The sequence below is a fragment of the Saimiri boliviensis genome, chromosome 7 (genome assembly GCF_048565385.1).
Source record: "Saimiri boliviensis isolate mSaiBol1 chromosome 7, mSaiBol1.pri, whole genome shotgun sequence".
NCBI lineage: Eukaryota > Metazoa > Chordata > Mammalia > Primates > Cebidae > Saimiri > Saimiri boliviensis.
This window is the reverse complement of record NC_133455.1, coordinates 10,610,476-10,635,687: the sequence shown is the minus strand read 5'-3', so window position 1 is coordinate 10,635,687 and position 25,212 is coordinate 10,610,476. Positions and strand designations below refer to the sequence as shown.

At 46.2% G+C, this 25,212-nt stretch overlaps 1 protein-coding gene across 1 annotated transcript; it reads right to left on the bottom strand.

Annotated features, from left to right (window-relative positions):
* Positions 1-8: 8 nt before the first annotated feature.
* DIABLO (diablo IAP-binding mitochondrial protein) lies at positions 9-25,165 on the bottom strand. The gene is made up of 6 exons (XM_010342777.3): positions 24,943-25,165; positions 23,195-23,321; positions 15,649-15,780; positions 13,527-13,637; positions 13,260-13,356; positions 9-561 (listed from the first exon to the last, which is right to left on the bottom strand). The coding sequence occupies exons 1-6, from the start codon at positions 25,080-25,082 to the stop codon at positions 365-367; spliced, it is 804 nt and encodes a 267-aa protein (XP_010341079.2). The 5' UTR covers positions 25,083-25,165; the 3' UTR covers positions 9-364.
* Positions 25,166-25,212: the final 47 nt, after the last annotated feature.

Sequence of the window (25,212 nt, the reverse complement as noted above, 5' to 3'; positions counted from 1 at the left end):
CTAAATCATTTTCACAATAAAAACAGGTTAAATAGCTACTGAACTTAAAGGGCATGACAAAAAGGATTCCTCTATCTAACCCAGGTTGGCAAAATGCTTTGGGTGTGAGGTAAAAAGATGGGTGGGTAAGAGAGCAGCTGAAGAGTGGGATGAAATGTTAAAGAGGGTGCGGTGCCCAAGAGGTCCAGTGCAAGCCTGAGACCACAGGAGGAGCACTGACGGCTCACAAAGGCATTCTGCCTGATTGGCCAGAGCCGGACCTGCTGCCTCTTCTCAGTGCAGACAGTCATGCCAACTCTGGGCAGGATGGCGTCTGCCCCTGCTTTCTCCACTGAGTGGGGAGACAGGGCAGTAGGCTCAGGCCTCAATCCTCACGCAGGTAGGCTTCCTGCTCTGTCTCCGCCTGCTCGTCCCCTTCCTCCTGCATTTTCTGACGGAGCTCTTTTATTTGTGCTTCTGCCAACTTGGTTTCTGCTTTCTGGGAGAGCTGGCGCACCTCCTGCACCTGCAGTTTCACCAACTGAATGTGATTCCTGGCGGTTATAGAGGCCTGATCTGCGCCTGCAAAAGATGGGACAATCGGGTTGAGTAGCTGAGCAGGGCAGAAGGCACATGTGGATGTTGGCCTGGGGGTGCTATGGCTGTCATGTGAAGCCTTCCTGGGGTCACTTTCCTTGACCTACCAGCCTTCTCTCTGCAGAGAATTTTCTACCTCTGTGTTCAGGTCTGCATTTAACCAACAGTCAAAAACAGCATTTTTCTTCAGCTACCAGTGGCTAACATCACAATTATTAAATGCAACTCTCACAATCTTTATAGCTAATTTTTTTTTTTTTTGGTTATGATCAGTGTATGACAGAACTGTATAGCTAATTTTTTTTTTTTTTTTTTTTTTTTTTTTTTTTTTTTTTTTTTTTTTAGACGGAGTTTCACTCTTGTTACCCAGGCTGGAGTGCAATGGCGCGATCTCGGCTCACCGCAACCTCCGCCTCCTGGGTTCAGGCAATTCTCCTGCCTCAGCCTCCTGAGTAGCTGGGATTACAGGCACGCACCACCATGCCCAGCTAATTTTTTGTATTTTTAGTAGAGACGGGGTTTCACCATGTTGACCAGAATGGTCTCGATCTCTTGATCTGGTGATCTGCCTGCCTCGGCCTCCCAAAGTGCTGGGATTACAGGCTTGAGCCACTGTGCCCGGCCTATATAGCTAATTTTTTTTTTTTTTTTTTTTTTAGATGGAGTTTCACTCTTGTTACCCAGGCTGGAGTGCAATGGCGCAATCTCGGCTCACCGCAACCTCTGCCTCCTGGGTTCAGGCAATTCTCCTGCCTCAGCCTCCTGAGTAGCTGGGATTACAGGCACGTGCCACCATGCCCAGCTAATTTTTTTGTATTTTTAGTAGAGACGGGGTTTCACCATGTTGATCAGGACGGTCTCGATCTCTCAACCTTGTGATCCACCCGCCTCAGCCTCCCAAAGTGCTGGGATTACAGGCTTGAGCCACCGTGCCCGGCGGAGTTTCGCTCTTGTTACCCAGGCTGAAGTGCAATGGCGCGATCTCGGCTCACCGCAACCTCTGCCTCCCGGGTTCAGGCAATTCTCCTGCCTCAGCCTCCTGAGTAGCTGGGATTATAGGCATACGCCACCATGCCCAGCTAGTTTTTTTGTATTTTTTTTTTTAGTAGAGACGGGGTTTCACCATGTTGACCAGGTTGGTCTCGATCTCTCGACCTTGTGATCCACCCACCTCGGCCTCCCAAAGTGCTGGGATTACAGGTTTGAGCCACCGCGCCCGGCCATAGCTAATTTTTAAACTACACATCATCCATTTCTTTTTGACAGATCCCGAATAAAATTGTCAAAGATCCCTTTTATCACCCTACCTAATCTTTGGAGGTAACCCCTTGGGATTTTGGGGTATTCTCATCTTTCAAAATGTGACCACACACATACGGAATGCATAGAAAAATATTTTGTTGCTGGGTGTGGTGGCTCCCGCCTGTAATCCAAGCACTTTGCAGGCGGATCACCTGAGGCTGGGAATTCAAGACCAGCCTGACCAACGTGGTGAAACCTCGTCTTTTTATTTAAAAAAAAAAAAAAAAAAAAAAAAAAAAATTGTTACTATAAATTTACATAACGGCATAAAAGAGATTAAACATGTTTTATAATTTTTTCTTTTCACTTGAAAATTTGTTTTGAGCTCTATCATTTTACTTGCTGCTACTATATTTCATCACCTAGGTATGTATATTTTATCAATTCACCTATAGAACATTTTAATCTGTTCTCACTGCACTAACAAGAACCTTCAGCACAATGCTGACGGGTAGAGAATGCAGCCGTCCTCGTCTTCTGACCTTGATGAACACACTTGATAGTTCACAATTAAGTGGGATTACTTAACCTTTATTTCATTAAGAAAATTCTATTCATAATTGTATTTACATTCAAATCTTAAATGGCTACTACATTTTATTGAAGGTTTTTTTTTTTTTTTTTTTTTTTTTGAGACGAGTCTCACTCTGTCACCAGGCTGGAGTGCAGTGGCATGATCTTGGCTCACTGCAACCTCCACCTCCATGGTTTAAACAAGTCTCCTGCCTCCGCCTCCCAAGTAGCTGGGACTACACACTTGCGCCACCATGCCTGGATAATTTTTTGTATTTTAGTAGAGATGGGGTTTCACCATGTTGGCCAGGATTGTCTCAATCTCCTGACCTCAGATGATGCACCCGCCTCAGCCTCCCAAAGTGCTGAGACTATAAGCATGAGCCACCAGGCCTGGTAATTGACATAAATAAGTGGTTTTTCTCCTTTAATCTATGGATAGATGATCTCAGTAGTGAATTACATAGTTTTTTTTGTTTTGTTTTGTTTTTTTACAATGTTGAACTATCATTCTGTTTTGAGGGTAAAGGGCTACATTTGATTTACAGCTACATTTTGAAGTGATACTGAACTATAGCCTGTTTTGGTGCTGCCCCAGGCCAGTCTGAGATCAGGGCTATGCAGGCATCATATAGTGGTAGCTTGGCATTACTTTCTATGCACTGGTACACTTACAGTAACATAGGTATTATGGTTTTAGATTTTTTTTTTCTTTTTTTTGAGTCAGAGTTTCACTCTTGTTACCCAGGCTGGAGTGCAATGGCGCCATCTTGGCTCACCGCAACCTCCGCCTCCTGGGTTCAAGCAATTCTCCTGCCTCAGCCTCCTGAGTAGCTGGGACTACAGGCACGCGCCACCCTGCCCAGCTAATTTTTTGTATTTTTAGTTGAGACGGGGTTTCACCATGTTGACCAGGATGGTCTCCATCTCTTAACCTCGTGATCCACCCGCCCTGGCCTCCCAAAGTGCTGGGATTACAGGCTTGAGCCACCGCGCCCAGCGGTTTTCGAATATTTGATAAAACTCTTCCACAAAACATCCTAGGCCTGGTGTCCATTTTGGGGACATCAAAATCTTTGAATAACATTTCTACTTTTATAGTTACTGATCTTTTGTTTTGTTTCTGGGGATGCAGTTTCTCTCTGTTGCCTAGGCTGGAGTGCAGTGGTGTGATCTTGGCTCACTTTACCCTTGGCCTCCCAGGTTCAAGTGATTCTCCGGCCTCAGCCTCCCGAGCAGCTGGGATTACAGGTACCCACCACCATGCCCAGCTAATTTTTGTACTTTCAGTAGAGACAGGGTTTCACTATGTTGACCTGGCTGGTCTTAAACTTCTGACCTCAAGCGATTCCCCGCCTCAGCCTCCAAAAGTGCTGGGATTACAGGCTTTTTGTTTGTTTTGAGATAGGTTCTCTCTCTTGTCCAGGCTGGAGTACAGTGGCACAATCATGCCCATTGCAGCCCTGAACTCCTGGCTCTTAAGTGATCCTCCCATCTTGGCTTCTCAAGTAGATGGGAACACAGGTGCATACTACCATACTTGGCTTTTTCTTTTTTTTATATAGAAATAGGTGCCTAGGCTGGTCTCGAACTCCTGAGCCCAAGTGATCCTCCTGCCTCAGCCTCCCAAGTGCTGGGATTACAGGTGTGAGCCACTGTGCCCAACCTAGTCTTATACACATTCATTTTTTTTTTTTTAGAGATGGGGTTTCACCATGTTGGCCAGGACGGTCTCGATCTCTTGACCTCGTGATCCACCCGCCTCGGCCTCCCAAAGTGCTAGGATTACAGTCGTGAGCCACCGCGCCCAGCTCTCATACACATTCTCTACTCCTTGAGACTGGCATAAAGATGATAATATTCTCATATAATTAAAAAAACTATATCTGTAATGATTCTTTCTGATGTTACTTTTGCACTCTCTAAAAAATCATACTTAAATCCTTGCCTCATTTTTTAGTCTTTTCAAGGAAGATTTTGCCTTTGTGATTATTCCTATATAACTTCCAATACTTTTTTTCTGTTCCACTATTCTCATTTTGCCTTTCTGGTAACTTACGAAGTTGAAAAAGTTTAATTTGCTTATTTTCAGTACTTTGTTACAGTAAACATTACCTGTCATTCATGGTGTTCATATTAACGACATGTGGCGTAAAACTCCCTTTAAGCACTAATTTTGGCTGCAGCCTCCCAGTTCTGCTATATACTGTGCTTGTCATCACAGTTCTAAATATTTTTAGATTTCCATTTACATTTCTTTAGCCTGTAGTTTTTTTTTTTTTGAGACGGAGTTTCGCTCTTGTTACCCAGGCTGGAGTGCAATGGCGCGATCTCGGCTCACCGCAACCTCCGCCTCCTGGGCTCAGGCAATTCTCCTGCCTCAGCCTCCTAAGTAGCTGGGATTACAGGCATGTGCCACCACGCCCAGCTAGTTTTATTGTATTTTTAGTAGAGACGGGGTTTCACCATGTTGACCAGGATGGTCTCGATCTTTCAACCTCGTGATCCACCCGCCTCGGCCTCCCAAAGTGCTGGGATTACAGGCTTGAGCCACCGCGCCCGGCTAGCCTGTAGTTTTTTAAGAAGCATGTCTTTAGCCAGGCGCGGTGGCTCACGACTGTAATCCTAGCACTTTGGGAGACTGAGGTGGGTGAATCACCTGAGGTCAGGAGTTCAAGACCAGCCTGGCCATCATGGTGAAACCCCATCTTAAAAAAAAAAAAGCATGTGTTTAAACTTTGCAGACATAAGGAATTTTGTTTTTAGTGGTGAGGTGAAGGTTGGTGAATGTGATATATCAACTTTTTAAGTGATTTTGTTGTCTTTTTGTCACCTGGTACAAAATTAACTGTGTCTTAGAAGAATATGTAGTTTTAGAGGGGAGGGGGAAAAGTTTTATATTGTTTAAAAATCACTGCAAAATCAGCCTGAGAAACTTAGCTAAACTCTGTCTCTACTAAAAATACAAAAATTAGCCGGGGCATGGTGGTGTGACCCTATTATCCCAGTGACTGGGAGGCTGAGGTAGGGAGGAGGTCCTCTACTCGAGCCCAGGAGGCCGAGGCCACAGTAAGCTATGATCTCTGATTGCACCGCTGCACTCCAGCATGGACCCTGTCTCTCTCACACACACACATCTGATTTTCCTTTGTTTAATAACAACAATAATCACAGACAGGCATGGTGGCTCATGCCTATAATCCCAGCACTTTGGGAGCTGAGACAGTTGCATCACCTGACCGCAAGAGTTCAAGACTAGCCTGGGCAACACGGTGAAAGCCCATCTCTACTAAAAAATACAAAAAATTAGTCGGGTGTGGTGGCAAGTGCCTGTGGTCCCAGCTACTCAGGAGGCTGAGACAGGAGGACGGATTGAGCCTGGGAGGTAGAAGTTACAGTGAGCCAAGATCAAGCCACTGTACTCCAACCTGGGCGACGGAGTGGGACCCCGTCTCCAAAATAACAATCAGTCTGAGCTGGACACAGTGGCTCAGCTCAAGCCTGTAATCCTAGCACTTTGGGAGGCCAAGGCGAGAGGATCAGTTGAGCCCAGGAGTTCAAAATGAGCCTAGGCAACATAACAAGACCCCACCTCTTAAAAGAAAAAAAATTAGTTGAGCCTGGTGCATGTGCCTGGCCTCCCAGCTACATGGGTGGCTGAAATGGGAAGATGGCTTGAGCCCAGGTTGAAGCTACAATGAGCTGTGATCATGCCATTAACACTCCAGCCTGGTCAACGGAGCAAGACCCTGTGTCCAAAACAAATTCTGTTCTATTCCTTAACAGCTTTAATTTTTTTTGGTCTTCCTGACCTACAAGGGTGCTCAGAAAATTGAGTTTTACACATATCTCTGAGATCTCCTTGTAATTCTGTCAATTTTTGCCTTATGTACATGTTTCATGATTGATAATGTCTTAATGAATTGTTCTGTCCTTTTTTTTTTTGAGACAGAGTTGCTCAGGCTGGAGTGCAATGGTGCAATCTCGGCACATGGCAACCTCTGCCTCCCGGGTTCAGCCTCAGCCTCCCAAGTAGCTGGGATTACAGGAATGCACCACCATGCCCAGGTAATTCTGTATTTTTTTTTTTTTTTTTTTGAGATGGAGTTTTGCTTTTGTTACCCAGGCTGGAGTGCAATGGCGTGATCTTCACTCACTGCAACCTCTGCCTCCTGGGTTCAAGCAATTCTCCTGCCTCAGCCTCCTGAGTCGTGTGCCACCATGCCCGGCTAATTTTTATATTTTTAGTAGAGACGGGGTTTCACCATATTGACCAGGATGGTCTCAATCTCTTGACCTCATGTGCCACCATGCCCAGCTAATTTTTATATTTTTAGTAGAGACACGGTTTCACCATGTTGACCAGGATGGTCTTGATCTCTTGACCTCGTGATCCACTCTCCTTGACCTCCCAAAGTGCTTGGATTACAGGTGTGAGCCACCGTGCCTGGGCTCTCTGTCCTATTTATTGCTTTTTATCTTGAATCTTTCCTCTGATTTAGCTAATTTTAGCTAGATTTTTTTGGAATACAATATAAAAGTATCATTTAATAAGTGTATTATTGCAATCACTGATGTTTGAAATTATTCCTATAATTTTGTATTTTCTTTTTTTTTTTTAAATTAGAGATGGGGTTTCGACATGTTAGCCAGGCTGGTCTCGAACTCCTGACCTAAGGTGATCTGCCTGCCGTGATCTCCCAAAATGCTGGGATTACAGAGGTGAGCCACCGAGCCCAGCCCAATTTTGTATTTTCTTTTTTTTTTTTTTGAGACGGAGTTTCGCTCTTGTTACCCAGGCTGGAGTGCAATGGTGCGATCTCGGTTCACCGCAACCTCTGCCTCCTGGGTTCAGGCAATTCTCCTGTCTCAGCCTCCTGAGTAGCTGGGATTACAGGCACGCACCACCATGCCCAGCTAACTTTTTGTATTTTTAGTAGAGACGGGGTTTCACCATGTTGACCAGGATGGTCTCGATCTCTTGACCTCATGATCCACCTGCCTCGGCCTCCCAAAGTGCTGGGATTACAGGCTTGAGCCACCGCGCCCGGCCCAATTTTGTATTTTCTAATTAACAGGTTTTATTTCTTTAAACCTTTCCTGCCTCAATTGGATCTATCAAGTTTCCTCCCACTAATTCTCTTTGCAGTGTTTAACAACGTCTAATGTTGTCAATGTGCTTAGCATGTTTCACTTTCCCAAATTTAATTTAAAAACCTGTTTTACACTCAGAACTTCTGGAAAAAAATCTCAGTAACTTCTTTCAAAACTCATTTTTCCTTCTTCATAGTTCTTCCAAAAAGTGTATGCAGGTGGTACTTTGAGTCTATGTCAGAAGGTATCTTTTATTCTCACATTTTGATGGTAGTTGGCTGTATATAAAAATGCTGGGTTATTGATTTATTGTCACCTCTAGTGTTGCTGAGAAGATGCCTGATGTTTGATTCTACTTCCTTTGTAAGTAATCTCTTTTTTTCCTAGTTTTTGGGATTTTGTTCTGAATCTTTTTGTTATGCTGTTAATGTTTATTGTTTATTTTGTTTATAAGACAGGGTCTTGCTTTGTCAACCAGGCTATAGTGCAGTAGCCCAATCATGGCTCACCGAAGCCTTGACCTCCAGGGCCCAAGTGATCCTCTCACCTCAGCCTCCGGAGTAGCTGGGACTACAGATGCCCACCATCATGCCTGGCTAATTTTTTTTATAGAGACCGGGTTTCACCATGTTAAGGCTGGTCTCAAACTCCTGAGTTCAACTAATCCCACGCCCAAAGTGCTGGGATTACAGGTATGAGTCACTACACCTGGACCAGAATTTTTGTTAAAAAAGTGAAATTAGCTGGGCATGGTGGCCAAGCCTGTAATCTCAGCACTTTGAGAGGACGAGCCAGGTGAGTCACAAGGTCAGGAGATCAAGACCAAGGTCAGGAGATCAAGACAAGGTGAAACCCTGTTTCTACTAAAAATGCAAAAAATTAGCCAGGCGTGGTGGCACACGACTGTAGTTCCAGCTACTCAGGAGGCTGATGCAGGAGAATCGCTTGAATCTGGGAAAGGCAGAGGTTGCAGTGATCTGAGACTGTGCCAATGGCACTCCAGCCTGGATGACAGAGTGAGACTCCATCTCAAAAAAATAAAATAAAATAAATAAGGCCATGCACAGTGTCTCATGTCTGTAATCCCAGCAGTTTTAGAGGCCAAGGCAGATGGATCACTTGAGCTCAGGAGTTCAAGACCAGCCCTGGGCAACACGGCAAAACATACTCTCTACCAAAAACACAAAGTACACCTGTAATCCCAGGTACTTGGGAGGCTGAGGTGGTAGGACTGCTTGAGCCCACAGGTTGAGGCTGTAGTAAGCAGTGAGCCGTGACTGTGCCATTTTATTCCAGCCTGGTGACACAGTTAAGACCTTGTCTCAAAAAAACAAAAATCCTGTTACAACTTTGTTACCCCTTTCGATGAGTTCTAGGAAAATGTCTACTTTTTTTCAGATGATGCTTACATATCCTCTCCCTCTTTTCTCCTTCTAGATGTAAGCACATCCTCCTGTTCACTGCACCTGAGAATCCACTGCCATTTTTGTGTGGCACGACTATAATGCTTCTGTTGTTTCCACACTTCCGTTGTTTCATTCTTTGTTCTGAATCTCCGATCCCTCGGGATCACTAATAATTCTTTTTCTGGGCCAAGCGTGGTGGCTCACGTCTGTAGTCCCAGCACTTTGGGAGGCCGAGGCAGGCAGATCACTTGAGATTAGGAGTTCCAGACTAGCCTGGCCAACATGGTGAAACCCCATCTCTACTAAAAATACAAAAATTATCCAGGTATGGTGGCAGGCGCCTGTAATGTCAGCTGCTTAGGAGGCTGAGGCAAGAAAGAGAATTGCTTGAACCAGGGAGGTGGAAGTTGCAGTGAGGGGGACAGAGTGACACTCTGTTTCCAAAAAAAAAGCCAGGTGTGGTGGCATGTGCCTGTAGTCCCAGCTACTTGGGAGTCTGAAGCTGGAGGATCACTTGAGCCCAGGAGTTCTGGCCTGTAGTGTGCTATGCCAGTTGGGTGTCTGCACTAAGTTCGGCATCAATACGTTAATCTCCCAGGAGCAGGGGACCACCAGGTTGCCTAAGGAGGGGTGAACCAGCCCACCAGCCCAGGTCGGAAATGGAGCAGGTCAAAACTCCTGTACTGATCAGTAGTGGGATCGCACCTGTGAATACCCACTTCACTCCAGCCTCGGCAAGATAGACCCTGTCTCTCTCTTTTTTTCTTTTTCTTTGAGACGGAGTTTCACTCTTGTTACCCAGGCTGGAGTGCAATGGCGCCATCTCGGCTCACCGCAACCTCCGCCTCCTGGGTTCAAGCAATTCTCCTGCCTCAGCCTCCTGAGTAGCTGGGATTACAGGCACGTGCTACCATGCCCAGCTAATTTTTTGTATTTTTAGTAGAGACGGGGTTTCACCCTGTTGACCAGGATGGTCTCGATCTCTTGACCTCGTGATCCACCTGCCTCGGCCTCCCAAAATGCTGGGATTACAGGCTTGAGCCACCGTGCCCAGCTGAGACCGTGTCTCTTAAAGTAAAAAATATATATATATATTTTTTGTTTTTTCAGTATGATGATGGGACATTTACCCTTTTTTATTTTTTGAGATGGAGTTTCACTCTTGTTACCCAGGCTGGAGTGCAATGGCACGATCTCGGCTTACCGCAACCTCCGCCTCCTAGGTTCAGGCAATTCTCCTGCCTCAGCCTCCTGAGTAGCCGGGATTACAGGCACGCGCCACCATGCCCAGCTAATTTTTTGTATTTTTAGTAGAGACAGGGTTTCATCATGTTGACCAAGATAGTCTCGATCTCTTGACCTCGTGATCCACCCGCCTCGGCCTCCCAAAGTGCTGGGATTACAGGCTTGAGCCACCGCGCCCAGCCTAATCCTTTGTTTTTTTGAGATAGGGTCTCACTCTGTTGCCCAGGCTGGAGTACAATGGTGTGATGTGATCTCACCTCACTGCAACCTCTGCCTTCCAGGCTCAAGTGATCCTCCTGCCTCAGCCTCCCAAGTAAGTAACTGGGATTACAGGCACAAGCCACCATACCCAGCCCTTTATATCATTAAGATTTGATGCTTGAGACCACAGTCTGCTAATCCTGACAACAGAAAACAAGAGTATGTTTTAATATAACTTCGTTTTTTTTTTTTTTGAGGTGGAGTCTCACTCTTATTGCCCAGGCTGGAGTGCAATGGCGCGATCTCGGCTCACCGCAACCTCTGCCTCCTGGGTTCAGGCAATTCTCCTGCCTCAGCCTCCTGAGTAGCTGGGATTATAGGCACGCACCACCATGCCCAGCTAGTTTTTGTATTTTTAGTAGAGACGGGGTTTCACCATGTTGACCAGGATGGTCTCGATCTCTTGACCTCGTGATCCACCCGCCTCGGCCTCCCAAAGTGCTGGAATTATAGGCTTGAGCCACCGCGCCCGGCCAAATTGTATTTTTTTTTTTTTTTTAAGAGAAAGGGTCTCACTCTTTTGCCCAGGATGGAGTGCAGAGGCATGATCATAGCTCACTGCAGCCTTGAACTCCTGGGCTCAAGCAATCCTCCCACCCCTCAGCCTCCAGAGTAGCTGGGACTAGAGGCACGTGTCAGGCTCCATCAATCTGCCCACCTCAGCCTCCCAAAGACAGGCGTAAGCCCCTGTGGCCGACCCCTATCAGCTTTTTTCTTTTTTTTTTTTCTTGAGACAGAGTCTCATTCTGTCACCAAGGCTTGAGTGCAGTGGCGCCATCTCTGCTCACTGCAGCCTCCACCTCCTGGATTCAAGCGATTCTCCTGCACAGGTGTGTGCCACTACACCCCACTAATTTTTTTTTTTTTTTTTGAGACGGAGTTTCGCGCTTGTTACCCAGGCTGGAGTGCAATGGCGCGATCTCGGCTCACCGCAACCTCTGCCTCCTGGGTTCAGGCAATTCTCCTGCCTCAGCCTCCTGAGTAGCTGGGATTACAGGCACGTGCCACCATGCCCAGCTAATTTTTTGTATTTTTAGTAGAGACGGGGTTTCACCATGTTGACCAGAATGGTCTCGATCTCTCGACCTCGTGATCCACCCGCCTCGGCCTCCCAAAGTGCTGGGATTACAGGCTTGAGCCACTGCGCCCGGCCAATTTTTGTATTTTTAGTAGGGACTGGGCTTTGCCATATTGGCCAGGCTAGTCTTGAACTCCTGACCTCAAGTGATCAGCCCACCTCGGCTTCCCAAAGTGCTGGGATCACAGGCATAAGCCACTACCTTGGCCACCAGTTTCTTAATAAGAGCTAGTACTAGGATATAAGTTCTGTGAGCTGGCTCAAACAGTGTGGTGGCTCATGCCTATAATCCCAGCACTTTGGGAGGCCAAGGTGGGTGCATTACCTGAGATCGGTGTATTACCTAAGGTGAGGAGTTTAGTGAGACCAGCCTGGCCAACATGGCAAAACCATGTATCTACTAAAAATACAAAAATTAGCCAGGCATGGTGGTGCATGCTTGCGACTGGGAAGCTGAGGCAGGAGAACTGCTTGAACCAGAGAGACAGAAGTTGCAGTGAGCTGAGAACGTGCCACTGCATGCACCCTGAGTGCCAAGAGTGAAATTCCGTCTCAAAAAAAAAAAAAAAAAAAAAAAATTCTGTGAGCATACCTAGTTTGGAACCAATCAGATAAGATGTTCTATGATGGGCACCTTGGGGCACTGGCTGCTAGGAGAAGGAAAGGCTTCAGAATTCGACCCACTTGGCTAGGTGGCTCACGCCTATAATCCCAGCATTTTGGGAGGCCAAGGCAGGTAGAGTGCTTGAGCCTAGGAGTTTGAGATTAGCCTGGGCAACATGGTAAAACCCCATCATCACTATTAAAAAAAACAAAACAAAACAAAAAACCTACTCAGCTTAATCTCAGTTTGGCTGCTTACTCACCATACCATGTCATCTTAGGTGCATTATTTGGACTATCTGCCCTCTAGTTTCTTCATATATAAAAAGTGCCTATGAAATGCTTACCACAAAGCCTGAAACAGACACATAATAATTTGTCCTGGTTTTGCCACTATGATTCCAGGTCTCATTTTCTCTACCTGTACAAAAAGGTTCACACAGACTAATGATCTCAGGTCTCACCCAACTGTGTAATTCTTTTTTTTTTTTTTTTTTTTTTTTTTGGCGACGGAGTTTTGCTCTTGTTACCCAGGCTGGAGTGCAATGGCGCGATCTTGGCTCACCGCGACCTCCGCCTCCTGGGTTCAGGCAATTCTCCTGTCTCAGCCTTCCGAGTAGCTGGGATTACAGGCACGTGCCACCATGCCCAGCTAATTTTTTGTATTTTTAGTAGAGACGGGGTTTCACCATGTTGACCAGGATGGTCTCGACCTCTTAACCTCGTGATCCACCCGCCTCGGCCTCCCAAAGTGCTGGGATTACAGGCTTGAGCCACCGCGCCCGGCCCCAACTGTGTAATTCTATGATTAATTCATACAGACTAATGACCTCAGGTCTCATCCAACTGTGTAATTCTATGATTAACTGTTAAAAAATTGTATTGCTAAAAAAAAGCTCAAACTATTTAGAAGCAATCCAATTTTCCAATGGTAATAGTTTGATCATTTTTCATTTTGAAGATACTGACAACCGAGCTTCTACTGGTCTGGTCTGCAGGGATATGCTCATTTTTTCTATTGTGGAAATAAAATGTTGGTTAATATACAGAAAATGGAGAAAATTTCTCAAAGTTAGAGCCACAGAGACCATCTAATATAAAGCCCTCATTTTAGAAAACCAGATGAAAACTCAAATGGCACCTCCCTAGTTAAATAAAACCAACACAAAGCTTTAACCTACCAGTTTGATATGCAGCTTCTGCTGCCATCTCTGAAAGACCAACTGCAGTCATCCAAGTGGTTTCCAGCTTCAAGTATTCTTGTTGTTTTGAAGTCATCTATATAAAACAAGCAAAGTGCTTCATACAGCATGAGTATGTATAGCCCATTTAAATGGACTTAAAGTAGTAGATTTAAAGAACAGTCACTGATTATATTCGACTTAATAATTTAGATACCACCTGAGGTAGGTGCACTAACACAGAAATGCCTATAACTTTTTGCTTACCTCAACTCTGGCTCCTATGATCACCTGCCACACTTCATCTTCCTCCTGTGAATTCATTTTCCCAAGTAAACTTGTATATTGTCGGTAAAGAGAAACTAAGGTATAAACAGCCTGCAAATATAGAATAAGTCTGAGTAAAATAAGTGAGACATATTAGAAGGAATAGAGAGATTTCCACCTGAAGGAAATTAAGTCCCATTATAGCAAACTGGCTCTTTCATACTACGGCCTCACTAAAAAACTGCACTATTATGAAGTAAAGTTATCACTCCAGGACATCAATATTTTTTTTTTTTTTTTTTGAGACGGAGTTTCGCTCTTGTTACCCAGGCTGGAGTGCAATGGCGCAATCTCGGCTCACCGCAACCTCCGCCTCCTGGGTTCAGGCAATTCTCCTGCCTCAGCCTCCTGAGTAGCTGGGATTACAGGCACGCACCACCATGCCCAGCTATTTTTTTTGTATTTTTAGTAGAGACGGGGTTTCACCATGTTGACCAGGATGGTCTCGATCTCTTGACCTTGTGATCCACCCGCCTCGGCCTCCCAAAGTGCTGGGATTATAGGCTTGAGCCACCGCGCCCGGCCAGGACATCAATATTTCTATCTGTAAACTTCTGTGTTTTTAAAAGCTTGTCAACAATTCAGACACAGAGAATACAATGCAAGGGAAAACTCTAAAGCCTCAGAAAAACAGCTACTAGAAAATATATGTAAAATAAATGCAAAAAATGAGACTTCAATAATTTTGATTCGCTACTTTCTTTTTTTTTTTTTTTTTTAAGACAGAGTCTCTGTCTCACCCAGGCTGGAGTGCAGTGGCACGATCTCGGCTCACTGTAGCCTCCACCTCTTGGGTTCAAGTGATTCTCCTGTGTCAGCCTCACAAGTAGCTGGGATTACATGCACGTGCCACAACACCTGGCCAATTTTGTATTTTTAGTAGAGACAGGGTTTCACCAGTTTGGCTAGGTTGGTCTCAAACTCCAGACCTCAGGTGATCCACCCGTCCTGGCCTCCCAAAGTGCTGGGAATACAGGTGTGAGCCACTATGCCCAGCATCCATATACTCTTTAAAAATGTTATTTTTTTGGCCGGGCGTGGTGGCTCAAGCCTGTAATCCCAGCACTTTGGGAGGCCAAGGCAGGTGGATCACAAGGTCGAGAGATCGAGATCATCCTGGTCAACATGGTGAAATCCCATCTCTACTAAAAATACAAAAAATTAGCTGGGCATGGTGGTGTGTGCCTGTAATCCCAGCTACTCAGGAGGCCGAGGCAGGAGAATTGCCTGAACCCAGGAGGCGGAGGTTGCAGTGAGCCGAGATCACGCCATTGCACTCCAGCCTGGGTAACAAGAGCGAAACTCCGCCTAAAAAAAAAAAAAAAAAATTATTTTTTACAAACAGGGTGCAACATCACCCAGACTGAAGTGTAGTGGCATGATCGGAGTTCACTGTACCTCAAACTCCTGGACCCAAGTGATCTCCTACCTCAGCCTCTGGAGTAAGTGGGAATAAAGGCACACAATACACCATGCCTGGCTAAGTTAAAAATTTTTTTTTGGTAGAGACGGGGCTCACTATGTTGACTGGGCTGGTCTTGAAGTCCTGGCCCCATGTGATCCTCCCACCTTGGCACCGCAAAGTGCTGGGATTACAGACGTGAGCCACCATGCCTGGCCCATACTAGTTTAGATCAGTGGTTTTTAAATAATCCTTACAGAGACGCCTCTGTTGATAGACCATGGACCCCTTTATCTGTAACTGAACCACATCAGCTTGACTCCTGTTTTATATTCTAAGCTGCCATATTTAAGACTTTTCTGTAAAAAAAAAAAAAAAAAAAAAGGTTCCTGGAAAAAGTCTAAAAACCAGTGATTTAAATCAGGGGTCAGCAAACTTTCTTTGTGAAGGGCCAGACAGTAAATATTTTAGGCTTTGTGGTTGTTATAGCCTCTGTTGAAACTACTCAAACTCTCAAAAACAGTTATTGACAATACATAAATAAATAGGCCAGGCTGTGTTCCAATAAAATACCAACATGGGCATCAGACAATTTGGTTTTGAGTCATTATTTGCTAAACCATTGTTTAGAAGAGCAAGAGTTAACAAGAGGAGACATACCTTAGTATAGTCAGTAATAGCTTCAATCAACGCATATGTGGTCTGAGAGAGAAAGGTAGAGGTGCTATCTGTTACCAAAGACACCGCCCTCCTCATCAATGCTTCATTACTAAGGGAATGAGGCTCCGATTTCTGAAAGATACAAACATTGTCACTAGACCTCTAGAGCTCAAACTGAGAACTTTTTCACCAACAGGCAAGTTAAAAAAAAAAAAAAACGTCATGCTGCTTAGTGCTTTAAGCTGAAACTGCACTATATTTGTGGGAGTTACATTTTTTTTTTTTTTTTGAGACGGAGTTTTGCTCTTGTTACCCAGGCTGGAATGCAATGGCGTGATCTCGGCTCATCGCAACCTCCGCCTCCTGGGTTCAGGCAATTCTCCTGCCTCAGCCTCCTGAGTAGCTGGGATTGCAGGCATGCACCACCATACCCAGCTAATTTTTTGTATTTTTAGTAGAGATGGGGTTTCACCATGCTGACCAGGATTGTCTCGATCTCTTGACCTCGTGATCCACCCGCCTCGGCCTCCCGAAGTGCTGGCATTACAGGCGTGAGCCACCGCGCCCTGTGGGAGTTACATTTTTTAAGGCCTTATTTAGGCAATTTAAGCAATATAGGGAAGTAATTCCAGAGTATATTTTCTACTGACTTTCATTCTCTGCTCCAAAAAGCAAATTATTTCTTTCTATATAAAATAAAATGGGGCTAGACATGGTGGCTCACGCCTGTAATCTCAGCATTTGGGAGGCCGAGGGTGGGGGCCAGATCACTTGAGGTCAGGAGTTTGAGACCAGCCTAGCCAACATGGCAAAACCCCATCCATACTAAAAAATACAAAAATTAGTCGAGTGGTAGTGGTGTGTGCCTGTAATCCCAGTTACTTGGGAGGCTGAGGCAGGAGAACTGCTTGAACCCGGGAGGCGGAGGTTGCAGTGAGACAAGATCACACCACTGCACTCCGGCATGGGCGACGGAGCAAGACTCTCAAAACACACACACACACACACACACACACACACACACACACACACGCTATTGATTATAACCAACAGATTCATAAGATTACAATTCATTAACAGTGTTAGATACTTGAGACACAAAGTCTCAATAAGACATTCTCTGCCCCCCAACACAGGTGCAGAGGCAGAGAGAGGAAGATGACGGGCTAACAGAACTAGAAAAATGAACACAATCATGTATCATGGAAGCAGTGGCAGGAGTACGTATGAGCTACAGTGGGGGCATGCAGAAGGGAGCAATCGGTTCTACTTAGAGTGATAATGGCTTAGAAAAGGCTTCACAAATTTGATGAGGATTAAGCTGAGTCTAAGTGGACAGGGAAGGCAATTCTGAGCAGAATGAAGCAGTAGGGTGTTGATGGGGGGACCTCAGCTATTTTATTTGATTTTTTTTTGAGACAGAGTCTCACTCTGTCGCCCAGGCTGGAATGCAGTGGCTAAATCTTGACTCATTGCAACCTCTGCCTCCCAGGCTCAAGCAGTTCTCTTGCTTCAGCCTCCCAAGTGGTTGGAATTACAGGCACCTGCCACCACACTTCGCTAATTTTTTTGTATATTTAGTAGAGATGAGGTTTTGCCATGTTGCCCAGGCTGGTCTTGAACTCCTGATCTCAAGTGATATACCCACCTCAGCGTCCGTAAGTGCTGGGATTACAGGCGTAAGCCACTGAGCCCGACCTGACCTCAGCTCTTTTAAAAAAGAAAAGACCAATATAATCATCACCTGTGGCTACCTTGACTAAATACTGGCAACTGTAATGACACATCATCCATGACTCTGCCTTTTTCCTCCTCAGCGAAGCACTTCTTGTATCAGAACCAAAAAAGAAATCAGTCACTCAGCTGGGTGTGGTGGCTCATGCCTGTAATCTCTGCAGTTTGGGAGGCAGAGGCAAGAGGATAACCTGAGGTCAGGAGTTTGAGACCAGCCTGGCCAACATGGTGAAACTTCATCTCTACTAAAAATATAAAAATTAGCTGGCGTGGTGGTAGGCGCCTGTGATCCCAGCCACTTGGGAGGCTGAGGCAGGAGAATTGCTTGAACCCAGGAGGTGGAGGTTGCAGTGAGCCAAGATCGCATTATTGCACTCCAGCCTGGGTGACGAGTGAAATTCCATCTCAAAAAAAAAAAAAAAAAAAAAAAAAAAATACACCATGTTCTGTCTTGTTTTTGATATTCAGAGTACAAACACTCAGAATCACTGCATGTTGAAAGCATCAGTCAATAAATATTTTTGATATGAACAAATCAAGAACTTTATATTTCATTCAATCAAGTACAAAGGGAAGAATGACATCTCTGCTCACAAGAAGCTAATTTTGTCTTAATGTTCTGATAAGTCTTTATAATGTACTATATTTTATAATGTGTTTTCACTTGTTTCTCACAACAGTCCAGTTATTATCACTTCTTTTCTACAAGCAACAACATGGAAGCTCAGAACAGTTATGTAACTTTTCTAAAAAGTCACATCTAGACCTCAAACCAAATCTCACCCCAAAGTCTGTACCCTTCCCATTATGCTTTGCTGACTCAGGAGAGTGCCATAGGATTATCATAAAATATTAAAATACAAAATATTAAGTGGCAGGAAAGGAGACAGTTGTTGGACAGGAATAAGGAAGGGTTTTAAACAGAGGTGAGACTTAAAGACTCCTAGAATCAGAATGGCCAGGCATCCTGGATAATAGGAAACAATGAGGAAAAGAATTCATTTGTTGCAGGGGATGTCCAGGGACCTAGACTGGTTGGAGCAATGGCACAAGACAGATGAGACTCGTCAGGGCTTTGGAGTGCAGGGCGACTTGGCTGGATTTTAGTTCTGAACACCTCATGGAGAGCCATTCTAAGTTTTTCATTTCTCATTCTGTCACTCAGGATGGAGTGCAGTGTTGTGATCCCAGCTGACTGCAGCCTTGAACTCCTGGGCTCAAATGATCCTCCCACCTCCCAGGTAGCTAGGACTACAGACACATGCCACTACACCTGGCTGTTTTTTGTAGAGGGAAGGTTTCGCTATGTTGCCCAGGCTGGTGTCAAACTCTTGGCCTACGGTGATCCTCCCGCTCAGCCTCCAAAAGTACTGGGATCACAAGACTGAGCCATCATGCCTAGCTGACCACTGAGGGGTTTTAAAGAATGGAAGTGGGATTGCTATACTAAATGACTAGAGGACCCAGTCATGTGGCCCAGAACTGAGGTAAGTGGGACTTAGGAAGTAATATAATAACTGAGAATGGACAAATCTTAAAAAAAAAATCTTTTGAATGAAAAAATGTTGTCCCATTTGTGGCCGAAAATGGCCTGGTATTCCAGTGAGCGTTGTTTTAGGGCTATAGATTCATCAGCATGCAAGGATGACAACTGAAGTGAAGTACAGTAAGACAAGGGCTCATGAGTGAGCCTCAGAAGATGCTGAAAATACCTGTGATACATGGAATTAATCTTGCTTTTGTGATGAACACACACATCAGTAGCAGGAATATTTTGCTGAAGTGGAGCTTGCTGGTTTCCTACCTAGTTCTTACCATAAACCATTTAAGCTACAATTTTTAAAATGAAATGCCGCCCCCCACCCCACCCCCTTTTTTTTTTTGAGACAGAGTCTCGCTCTGTCTGTCGCCCAGGCTGGAGTGCAGTGGTGCAATCTTGGCTCACTGCAACCTCTGCCTCCCAGGTTCGAGCAATTCTCTTGCCTCAGCCTCCCAAGGAGGTGGGACTACAGGTGCATGCCGCCACACCTGGCTAATTTTTTGTATTTTTTTTTTTTTTTTCCTAAACAGAGACAGGGTTTCACTGTGTTGCCCAGGCTGGTCTTGAACTCCTGAGCTCAGGCAATCCACCCACCTTGGCCTCCCAAAGTGCTGGGATTACAGGCGTGAGCCACTGCACCCGAATGAAGTGCCATTTTTTTTTTTTTTCTTTGAGGCGGAGTTTCGCTCTTGTTACCCAGGCTGGAGTGCAATGGCGCGATCTCGGTTCACCGCAACCTCCGCCTCCTGGGTTCAGGCAATTCTCCTGCCTCAGCCTCCTGAGTAGCTGGGAATAAAAGCACGAGCCACTATGCCCAGCTAATTTTTTGCATTTTTAGTAGAGATGGGGTTCCACCATGTTGACCAGGATGGTCTCGATCTCTCGACCTCGTGATCCACCCGCCTCGGCCTCCCAAAGTGCTGGGATTACAGGCTTGAGCCACCGCGCCCGGCCTTTTTTTTTTTTTGAGATGGTGTCTCGCACTGCACCCAGGCTGTAGTACAGTGGTGTGATTTCGGCTCACTGCAATCTCTGCCTCCTGGGTTCAAGTAATTCTCCTGCCTCAGCCTACCAAGTAGCTGGGACTACAGGTGTACACCATGCCCAGCTATTTATTATTATTAGTAGTAGTAGAGATGGGGTTTCACCATGTTAGCCAGCATGGTCTTGATCTCCTAACCTCATGATCCGCTTGCCTCGGCCTCCCAAAGTGCTGGGATTTCAGGCATGATCCACCGCACCCAACCAAAGTGCCATTTTTTTAATCAACTACTTAATTGACAGCTCTACCTAGATGTTTCTTAGACATCTTGGAAATGACATTTCCAAAACTGAATTGATTTTTTTTTTCCCCTTTCAAAACTCACTCCCCTCCATCCTACTAAATGTCTACTCCATGCATTCAGTTGCTAAGGTCTTTAAAAAAATCTTGGAATCGGCCAGGCACAGTGGCTCACGCCTATAATCCCAGCACTTTGGGGGGCTGAGGCAGGTGAATCACCTGAGGTCGAGAGTTTGAGACCAGCCTGACCAACATGGAGAAACCCCGTCTCTACTAAAAATACAAAATTAGTCAGATGTGGTGGCACATACCCATAATCCCCGCTACTCCAGAGGCTGAGGCGGGAGAATCATTTGAACCCAGGTGGCAGAGGCTGCAGTGAGCTGAGATTGTGCTATTGCACTCCAACCTGGGCCATAAGAGCACAACTTCGCCTCAAAATACATAAATAAAAATAAATAAATCTTGGAATCTAAAGCAGTGGCCCTCAACCTTTGTGGCACCAGGGACCAGTTTTGCAGAAGACAATTTTTCCATGGACTGGGTGGGGGAGGATGAGGTGAAACTGTTCCACCTCAGATCATCAGGCATTAGATTCTCATAAGGAGCACACGACCTAGGTCCCTCGCATGTATAGTTCACAAAAGGGTTCATGCTCTTATGAGAATCTAATGCCACTGCTGATCTGACCAGAGGCGGAGCCCAGGCGGTAATGCTCGCCTGCCTGCCACTCACCACCTGCTGTGCAGCCTGCTTCCTCACAGGCCACAGACCAGTACTAGCCCAGGGGTTGGGGACCCCTAATCTAGAGAATACATCCCACATCCAATCCATCAGCAACTCCTGCTGGCTACGTTCAGCTAAATTCCCCTCACCTCTCCTGCTTGCCTGGTCCAAGCCACTATCATTTCACGCCTATATATGGCAAGATCCTTCTATTAGTCTTCCTAGTTCCACACAGCAACTTTTTAAAACTTTTAAAAAATTTAGGCCAGGTGTGGTGGCTCATGCCCGTAATCCCAGTACTTTGTAAGGCCGAGGTGGGCGGATCACCTGAGGTCAGGAGTTCAAGACCAGCCTGACGAACATGGAGAAACCCCATCTCTACTAAAAATACAAATTTAGCCAGACATAGTGGCACATTCCTGTAATCCCAGCTACTCAGGAGGCTGAGGCAGGAGAATCGTTTGAACCCGGGAGGCAGAGGTTGAGTGAGCCAAGATTGTGCCATTGCACTGCAGCCTGACAACAGAGTGAGAGACTCTGTCTCAAAAAAAAAAAAGAAAAAAAAATTCCTGTGGCTTCTTTTTCAGAATAAAACTAAAAGCCTTACAATGGCCCACAAACTATAAAGCACACAATCTGATTATCAGTTAACTCTCTGGCTTCATTACTGTTTCTCCCATTCCACTCCATCCACATTAGTCTCCTTGCTCCTCAAACGTAAGAGGCATACTTCTGCTTTTAGGTCTCTGCTCTTCTGAGTTCCTTCTGCCTGGAAAGCTCTTCTCCCCACCAGACAGTATAATGGCTTACTTTTTCAGAATTCAGATCTCTACTTCTCTACTCTACATTCAGAGCAGCTCTTCTTGACTACCTTTATCTAAAACAAAACAACCCCCTCCCAGTATTGCCTATTCACTTACCCTATTTGTTTTGTTTTCTCTTTTTTTTTTTTTTTTTTTTTGAGAAAGGATCTTGCCCTGGTGCCCAGGCTAGACAGCAGTGGTGAGATCACAGCTCACTGCAGCCTCAAACTTCTGGGCTCAAGCAATCATCCTCCTGCCTTAGCCTCCTGAGTAGTTGGGATTACAGGTATGGGCCACCACACCTGGCTAATTTTTTTTTTGAAGAGACAAAGTCTCCCTATGTTGACCAGGCTGGGTCTCAAACTCCTGGGTTCAAGCCATCCTCCCACCTCGGCCTCCTAAAGCACTGGGCATCAGCCACTGTGCCTGGCCCTGTTTTCTTCCTACCATGTATTACCAGCTGATAATTTTATATTTACTTATTTGCTCCTCTTTCATCTCCACAAAGCATTTTGTGAGAGCAAGAATTTTTTGTTATTCATTCTTACATTCTCAGTACCTGGCACATAAAAGTTGCTCAATAAATTTTTGTTAAAGACTATTTTGTTGACAGACTGTAATATCCTCTTATTTCTCTCTCTCTCTCTCTCTTTTTTTTTTTTTTTGAGACAGAGTCTTACTGTTACCCAGGCTGGAGTGCAGTGGCAAGATCTCGGCTCATTGCAATCTCTGCCTCCCGGGTTCAAGCGATTCTCCTGCCTCAGCCTCCCGAGTAGCTGGGACTACAGGCGTGTGCCACCATACCCGGCTAATTTTTTGTACTTTTAGTAGAGATGGGATTTCACCATGTTATCCAGGATGGTCTTAATCTCCTGACGTCGTTATCCACCCTCCTCCGCCTCCCAAAGTGCTGGGATTACAGACATGACCACCATGCCTAGCCTACCTCTTACTTCTCTCTATCCCCTTTATACAATTTGATGTGCTGTTCCTACCTGTTGGAAATAGATGCTTGGTGCCACAAATAAAAATCAGCACCAAGACAAAGGATCGTTTAGCAACGCAATTTTTACTTCCTGGACTAGAGGAAGGGTACCCTTACTAGTCATCATGCAAGAAGTAGCAATCTATTGTCATTAGCAAACAGGAGTACCCTTTCTGGACGAAGTAAAAAGAACTGCTTTGCTGAGAGATCCTTTGTCCCAGTACTAATTTTTCTTTGTGGTACCAAAAAGAAAAATGTAACACTACCAAATGAGACAATCAAAATGAGAATATTAATACATCTGCTCAACTGTGAAAAGATCCTGGTGTCGTACAAAGTATATCATCATGTGGGGGAAGGGATAGGCGCACTGGGTAAAAACAATGGTAGCTTGTCTGATGCTTCACTGCCCACTTGAGACTTCAAGAGAACACGGTACACTAAGATAAGAAACACTGCACAGGGCAGTACTTTACCTGTGCCATAGGAACCGCACACAGGGTTACTCCAAAGCCAACTGCCACCGTTTTGTGCCATGGCCTTATCAATTCTGAGAAACAACGCTTCTTAAAGTTAGCCACGACAGGAACACACTGTCTGTACCTGGAAATAGAAGTCATATTTCATAAGGCACAGCTGCCAATCTGTAACAGGCTCTTGGATTTATTTGCAGGGGCTATAAAACTCAAACTCGGGCCAAGCAGGAACCTAAATGAGGATGTGGGACAGCCTTCCCGATGACAGGGCACAGTGCAAGTGGGCAGGGGGGGCGGGCAGCGGGGCGTGACGGCCTGGGGAGCCAGGCCAACCATCACAAGCAGGAAACCAGCGAGGGGTTTTGAAATTTTCAACAGACAACACTTCAGTTTAAAATGTTGCCTCAGGTAGGGCGTGGTGGCTCATGCCTGTAATCCTAGCACTTGAAAGACCAAGACAAGAGGATTACTTGAGCTCTGGAGTTCAAGACCAGACTGGGCAATATGGCTGGCAAAAAATAAATAAATAAATAAAAATAAAGGCTGGGCACGATGGCTCACGCCTGTAATCCCAGAACTTTGGGAGGCCGAGGCGGGTGGATCATCTCAAGTCAGGAGTTCCAGACCAGCCTGATCAACATGGTCAAACCTCGTCTCTACTAAAAATTACAAAAACCAGCCGGGCATGGCGAGGAGCTCCTGTAATCCCAACTGCTCGGGAGGCTGAGACAGGAGAGGAGAATAAGCTTGAACCGGGGAGGCGGAGGTTGTAGTGAGCTGCGATCTGGCCAAGCACTCCAGCGTGGGCGAGAGAGCCAGATCCTGACTCAAAAAATAAAATAAAATGTCGCCTTAAAGCTTTTTACAGCCGGGCGCGGTGGCTCAAGCCTGTAATCCCAGCACTTTGGGAGGCCGAGGCGGGTGGATCACGAGGTCAAGAGATCGAGACCATCCTGGTCAACATGGTAAAACCCCGTCTCTACTAAAAATACAAAAAAATTAGCTGGGCATGGTGGCGCGTGCCTGTAATCCCAGCTACTCAGGAGGCTGAGGCAGGAGAATTGCCTGAACCCAGGAGGCGGAGGTTGCGGTGAGCCGAGATCGCGCCATTGCACTCCAGCCTGGGTAACAAGAGCGAAACTCTGTCTCAAAAAAATATATATAAATAAATAATTTAAAAATTTTAAAAAAGCTTTTTACAATAAACGCTCCTGCAGGCAGGATTTAGCTCTGCACCCCTGGCCTGGGTACCAGGTGTGTCTGACGATCCCGTTACCAACGCCCAGGAGCCTGCAGCGCGAGGAGTAAGCCCCGCGCCGAGGACGCCCGCGCCAGCTCCCCAGGCCCCTTCCGCCCTCTGGGAGGACGTCCTCAGACGCTCCCTTCTCTCCCCTGGCTCCCCCACGCCGTGTCCCGCCTCCTCTCCAAGTCTCCTCAGGGACTAAGAGGGGCCGACGCGAGCTGGCCGGGAGGCGGAAACGCCCCATGAAGGCAGCTTAGGGTCTGGGAGGCTCGCTTCTAGAAAATGGACGAACTCAAAAGAAAGGAAGCCCGGCTTGACCCAGGGGGCGGAGGCAGGACGGTCCTCAGTCATCCCGAGCCGGGAGAGACGCTCGGGCATCTCCCGGCGCGGCTCGGCCGACGAGGGATAAGCATGTAAGCAAAGCGAGCGCCGTGGGCCGTGCCTCAGCGCTATCCACGTCGGTCCCTCCCTCTGGTTCTGCCCCACTACGTGGCTGCAGCGGTACCTGAACAGCGAGGTTACGCTGCGCGACAGCCAACTCCTCAGAGCCGCCATCCCGCGGCGGGCGGACGCCGGACGCACACGCCGGAAGCGACGTAGCTTCGTGAATGCGGGGCGGGGCGCGGCCTCCACCTGAGAGAGCATCGCCCCATGGCCACGCCCCCACCCAAGGAAGTAGTCGGGATAGGGCAGATGGGGAGAGGGCGGGGCTTAGGGCAACGGTCGTAACGGCCGCGCCAGGCAACCAACTGCCGGAGCTTCCGCGCGGGGCGGG